This window comes from Cariama cristata, unplaced genomic scaffold (assembly GCF_000690535.1).
Source record: "Cariama cristata isolate BGI_N322 unplaced genomic scaffold, ASM69053v1 scaffold23203, whole genome shotgun sequence".
NCBI lineage: Eukaryota > Metazoa > Chordata > Aves > Cariamiformes > Cariamidae > Cariama > Cariama cristata.
In genome coordinates, this window is record NW_009610480.1 from 11,665 (window position 1) to 18,213 (window position 6,549).

The following is a 6,549-nucleotide window of genomic DNA, read 5'->3' on the forward strand; positions in this document are numbered from 1 at the left end:
GAAAACTGTGACATGAACTCCTGCAGGAACTAAGGGCCATCACAAACTTCTGGTCATTGTCTGGAACTGCATTTTGTAGACCTTATGTTCTCTAGCATAAACACAAGGCAACATTTGGGTGTGAATCCTACCAAAATAAATACCTTCTCTGTGTAAGTTTCTCTGTACAGGGAGAAGATCACAGAGCAAGCTGCATATGATAGATGTTAGTCACATTGTTTAATGCACTACTGGATGCTGCTCAGATATTTTGATTATGTGCAGAGCAGGCAAGTGCGATAGTTTTCAAACATAATGTTTCCCTTACAATAAACAAACAGTTCACAAAAAATAACAATTTCAATAAAAACCAGGTGATAGTTGGCAAGTTGGTTGCAGTTACTGCAGAAGGCAGTGGCACCAGAAGAGTGTGAGAGAAAGATCTGCCTAGCAATTGAGACAGTATTTTATACACTCTCCAGGGTGTAGTAAAAAAAGCACACAATATTACAGATGTAGACAAACAAGGCACTGGTGCAATATAGCTGTTGGCAAACCAAACCAAAATCACATAATTTGGTAAGGTAGAGGAAATTGAAAATAGTCAAGAAAAGCTTGAATGTGATACAACGGGGAAAGAAACAACGACGGAATATTCCAAAAAGAGAGAGGGAAATGGTCAACCCAAACACCAGGTGCATGCCCTTGGAGGCTCCAGGCTCATTACTTTTCATTCCCCCACCCCAAGGTTGTTCTTTAACATGAGGTGTCCTAGGAGACTTCTCAGAATACTACACAATATTTAACTGACATCCCTTTATTTTTATTAAAATCTGTTCCCAAGAAGGCACAATGATGGAAGTGCATTATGACATTTTCCCTTCCTTTTCTTTACGCATCAGTACTCAGCCATAATTGGAAGTAAGATATTTCATGAGGTAAAACAAATGGTTCACCAGAATTGGTGATTCCTAACTTCAAGTGGTAGATACAGTACAAACATTTCACACAGCACTTGGTTTACAGAAAAGAGAGAAAATGATTATAAGCTGTATTGAACAAGGTCAGCAATTTAATTTGTTTGATTATTCATTTATAAAATATGTTTTCATCTCACTCAGACTGTGTAGACTGCTTGTGAAGGACATAGTTTAACATTTGGAAATTATGAAACTATAAATCTCAGCCAAATTTTTTGATCCTTAAATTTGATTCACTCCGTGGTATTTTACCAATCCTGAAGTTGTCTTTTTATTACATCTTACCATTTCCACTGCAGAACCAGCATTCTTGCTTTTCCAAGTGGGTGTTTTCTGTAGAGAATTATACTTTTCATTCCACGAACTGGATAAACTTCCCTCTGTTGTGAGGAAATCATGTCGTTAATATACATATATGTATGTTTTAACATAACAGTTATCCAAAAGCTAGTATAACATCATCAACTACTAATATATTTGTGTTACTTGCAACATCTTTTTTGGATTAAACTACAAATTGATTTTAGATTTCAATTTTTTTATTAAATTGTTCTGAACGCTAATTAAAAAAAATTGAAAGAGATTTTTCAGTACAAGAAGAAACATGAACAAAACATTTCTTACTCCTGACAACATTTAGATTTCTTGAAACCTCCTTTGCTGGAATCAGTTACTTCCACTGCCAGGCTGACACACATCTAGACAGCTGTGCTGTGGCTGTAACTGAAGCCTGGAGAAGGTAAAGCTCTACAAGACCTGACTTTCTCCTGGTTCTAAAAAATGGTTAAGTGGGTGCACAGCAACAAGCAAATCAAATTTTATTGAAACAAATCTATATTAGTTACAATATATTCAACAGACCATGTCTTCCTCCTTGTGTAACAGAAGCCTTGTAATATACAAAGAAACTTTTATTGTTGGGCAGATTATAAGTATTCAAAATTTGTAAGAATGTTCATGAAGATAATTTCAAAGAAAAAGACACAAGAAACAGATTTTTGATTTACCCCATAACTTGCTGACAGAAAACACAATGAGATCGTGAAATTCCTTCCTAATGTAAATTTTGTCACATGTACAGGTCTCGCTAAGAATCCTTCTCCTATCTCTGCCTCGAGAGGAAAGATTACCTCAATTTTCTCATCAAACCTGACACCTAGGCAGTACTTAGGAAGAAAAAACACATTTCAGGAATTTCACCCAGAAAAGCAGTGTCTAAATACACTACAACATATGTAGTTTCACCCACCAAGGATTATCAGTCTACAGAACTAACAAATATCCACAATAAAACCAATTATATCTCAACAAAAAATCTCCTACAGTGTTCATTTCCTTGAACTTTTTTAAGCCAGAAACTAAGTATAGCTGAAAGTCAGATTGGGTACAAGTAAATAACACATTAATTTCTTACCTTTCAAGCTCACAAGTGCTTTTGCTGAAGAGCCTGCAATATATCAAAAAGTCCACATAAATCATAAGATATTTCAAACCATATAACCTATGCAGAGTCTATTCATTCTTAATTAATTCTTAGGCAGAAAGCAGAATTTAATATGAAATCTTTCACAGCTCAATGAGTGAACCCAGTGTGCCCTCCATGGCATGAAGTATAGCATTATATGTTTATTACCCAATAAATCTTGAAAGCATATTCATGTTTCGTTTTTTTTTTCCTTTAGTTTCACATCTTCAAAACAGCTTCAGAGACCAAGCACTTTTGTTTAACACAGCAAATGCTGAACAAGCTTTATGTCCTAACTACATACTTCCACGCGGCTGCTTGTTTGATGGAGTTGCAAATATATTATACAACTGACAAGGAAACTATAATGAACACCACTTTTTTTTTTTTTAATTATTATTTCTACCAATTCAAAATTCTTCAGTGTAAAAATTTCCATGAAAGCAGCAGTTTATGCTCTCTAAGCTTCACGAGTAGGGAGATGGACAGCCAGTTGCCCCCTGGTTGAACCTCCTTATTCAGAAAGGCAGCAGATTCAGATATTATAAATGCAGATGGGATCCTTAGTTTGTTTGAACTGTTCAAACTGTTAATGCATCCATCAAAATTTCACTGCTCCCCTTCCACTGTATCTGTAGGACCTCCGCAGCGCTTCTGGGCCAGGAAGAACAAAACTAGGCCTGGCTATGGCCTTCATGCTTTGGAATTCTCAAATGTCTCTCTAAGAATGAGCTGTTTGAAGCAACTGCATTAGCAGAGGGGAAAGATATTTCTGCATGACAACACTTCCACAGATCCATGCTTTGCTCTCAAATCAACTTTATCTTTCCAGTTATGTTCCAGTGTTGCAAGCACCCCTTCTTGCATTGCATCCTCTTTTCCCCCTCCCTTTCCTGGCTCCCTCCTGCAGCTTCTCTTTGGAACTGCTGTTCCAAGAACATTTCTAATTCCAAAGGTCTGGAAATTCCTTTTCTTGTGGCTGCCCTGTATCTAGGTCCTAACCCCACTAACTTCAGAGTGCCAGAGACCCTTGCCTCTAAGAGAATACATTCCAGGGAATATCACAGAGCCAAAAGATGATTTATCATCCCTTTCCAGGGGAACAGAGTATTTTGATTTGGGATGGACTGTTGAAGAGAACACAGGTGCACTAGTGGCAAAAAACCCCCCCTACATTCCTTATTTTTTCATCATATTATTTTGTTTGCTGCCATCTTATTATGCCACATGTTAAAAAAAGTTCAATAAAAAAAAAAGGAAAAGGAAAGAAAGTTTCTATTATTTTCAAAAGATTAAAAAAATGTTTAAGATATGAAATGGAACTAGTTTTGCCTCAGTGGTGGTTTAGAGGGCCTCCACTGCAATATCTTCCAAGCTGTTCAAACCTACAACAGCTAACACATATGGGATTACATGTCAAAACCACAATGACAAACCTGGGCTATACTGTTGCCCTTCTCGCACATTTCTTTTCTGACATATCACCTTTGTCAGATTGGAGACCTAACAGTGACTGTTACAGGAATATGCTTCTATGATGATCTGATTCACAGTGAATTCAGCTCTTGAAATAAGCTGCACATTAAAGGTATCACAAGAATAAAGCCTTTTTTTTTTTTAATTTCATACTAATAATCAGATACTGTACACCATGCTTGCATAAATACCCGAGTACCCTGCTATCAACCAAGAATGCAGTCCTGAACAGTAAGAACAGTGAAGAACTAGTGTGTCCCCCAAATTAACATAAGGGATGGTGGGAAATGTGTGCAGGAATTAATAAGTACAAGCAGTTTAAGAACATGGGGAAAGTACATGTCATTGGGGGTGGAGAGGCAGAAGCAGGGTCATCAGGATTGTCAACTGGAGGAGATGCTGGCTTTTTAGAATTCTGAAAGATCTCAGGCACTTACTCTGTGTTAAGGCCGAACATACAATAATTTTCCTCTTTTTCTGACTGCTTGCTCATATGAATCAAGTTCAATCAATTCAGTCAAGGGTAAGCACATCAACAATGGAAACGAAACAACTCAGCAAGAGGCAGCAAAGTTTTATATGGGAGGTGGTGTCAATCTCATAGCTGAGGTGCCCGAGATCCTTTGCTAACCATCAAACTCAAATGCTTCACCTGTGAGCCTGATGGTGGGTCAGCAGAGCAGGGCATTAGATGACTGGCATCAGAAACAACAGGTAGAGAAGGGATGGACAGCAGAATGTTACTGTGCTACCTTCTAGCTTTATAAGATTACCACTTCAAAACAGCATTAGTTGCCAAGGACTTTTCCACATGGAATAGTTAACCTTCCACAGATGCATGCTAGAATAAGGCTGCTCCTTTGTTTTCATTTAACCTGCAACTAAAATAATGTAACAGGAAAAGGCCTTCTTTATTTAGGAATACAAGTGTCCAAATAAGAAATTTCTGATCTAGCCAAGTTCAAAGTTAAACTATTTTAATGTAACAAGTTGCAGAAAATTATTAGCACCAACACTTCTGCAGCTTAAAGCATTAGAATACATGTAGGATATCAAAATGACAATGGAGATGTCCATAAGCTTAATTTTACCTTAAAGGCAACAATACGATACAAGAGTGTTCTTGTCAAGTTCTTCTATATTGATTTTAGGGGCTAGCTGCAACAACACCAAACTTCAAGGAATATGGTACATCTCCCCACTTTCCTCATTTAGTTTGGCAGTACTCTACATACTACCAAGGCAATAAAACCAAAAACTAGGATGATCTTCTAAGCAATAATGTGTTACCATAAAAAACAGCCAACATTTAATACAGATAAAAGCATGTCAGAAACTATAAAAATTGCAAAGTGATTTGGGATAGATTAAGTTTAGTAAAACTATCCAAAATTTTAGTTAAAATAATGATTATATTTATAATATCCCAGCCTCACACTAAGTGTCAGTAATTTTGTACACTCCTGTTCTGAATAACAAATATATAATCATAGGCAGTCTTTTTAACCAGCATTTTAATTATAAACATAGAGATTAAAGTAGAATATACACATATGCTTGCATGTAAATACCTATTATGACAATGACACAGATTTCACTTCTACAAACATCAAACACTTAAAAAACAAATGGGCGGAAAGGAAGAAATAAGGCCTATGCATCATTTAGGGTATTACAACAAAAATCTACTTCTAGCTCCTCCAGATTCAGAGTATCATAGAGGTGACCTTCTTAATACTGAGAGTAAAAAAACCTCAACTGAGGGAGGAAGTAGAGCTAGCTCACCGCAATAGCGGCTCAGGAATTAGAAGGCTGGCTTTCAGTAGTCTACACTGGCATACTATTCCAGTGCAAACTGTATGACTGGCCTGGTCTTGTCTTAGTATCCTATTGAATATTGCTTTGTGTATGTCATTAGTAAATTAATTATCTGAACACAGTGTTCACACTTGACTAAGTTTGAAAAATTAGGAAAGGATTCAGAACAGAGCTAGGAGAAAGATGTGAAGATCTAAAAACATGCCTTATTGCGAGAAAGTCAAGACACTCCAATCTTGTTCTTCCCAAAGAAGGTCAAGATCTGCACTGATCACAAGTATCTACAAAGGAAGATAATTCAGAGAGTAAATAGCTCTGCAGCCTTTTTGAACAAGGAAAGGCATAACTAGATCTATTTGTCAGAAAATGATGTTGGATAAGTTCAGGTTAACAACGAATGCAAAGTTTAACAGATTTTATGGAACTATACTCAGAAAGGGCATGTTGAGTTCCCTATCATTCAAAATCTTTAAACTAATTTACATCTATTTTAAAGAGAAAACTATAGCTAAAAAGGAAGCATGGAATTTCTGTGCATCAGTTCCAAAGACAAGCATCCTAGCACGCTTAATGAAGAATGTAAGATGATTATAATGGCCTTTTCTGGCTCTAAAAAAAATAATCTGTAAAATATGTGCACCATAGATGTGCAGCAAAAATAACTGTGTGCTAGACTATGAGACATTTAATAGTATGATAACAGGAAGCTCATTAGTAACTAAGAGTCAGGAATAGTGTATTTATGTGTTTTTAACACTTATAAGAAGTGATTTGCAGGAAGTTCGTGTAAAACTGAATTAAAAAAAAATAAATTTAACATTAAAATAACCT

At 36.4% G+C, this 6,549-nt stretch overlaps 1 protein-coding gene across 1 annotated transcript in view; it reads right to left on the minus strand.

Annotated features, from left to right (window-relative positions):
* LOC104159883 (protein lin-9 homolog) overlaps window positions 1–2,400 on the minus strand; it is a gene marked incomplete at its 3' end in the record, with an annotated part of 10,334 nt that extends 7,934 nt beyond the window's left edge. The window contains exons 1-2 of the mRNA XM_009697905.1: window positions 2,374–2,400; window positions 1,245–1,339 (exon numbers count right to left, since the gene is read on the minus strand). Coding sequence (XP_009696207.1) covers window positions 1,245–1,247 — 3 coding nt within the window. The remainder of the gene's footprint in view (window positions 1–1,244; window positions 1,340–2,373) is intronic.
* Between the last annotated feature and the right edge of the window lie 4,149 nt (window positions 2,401–6,549).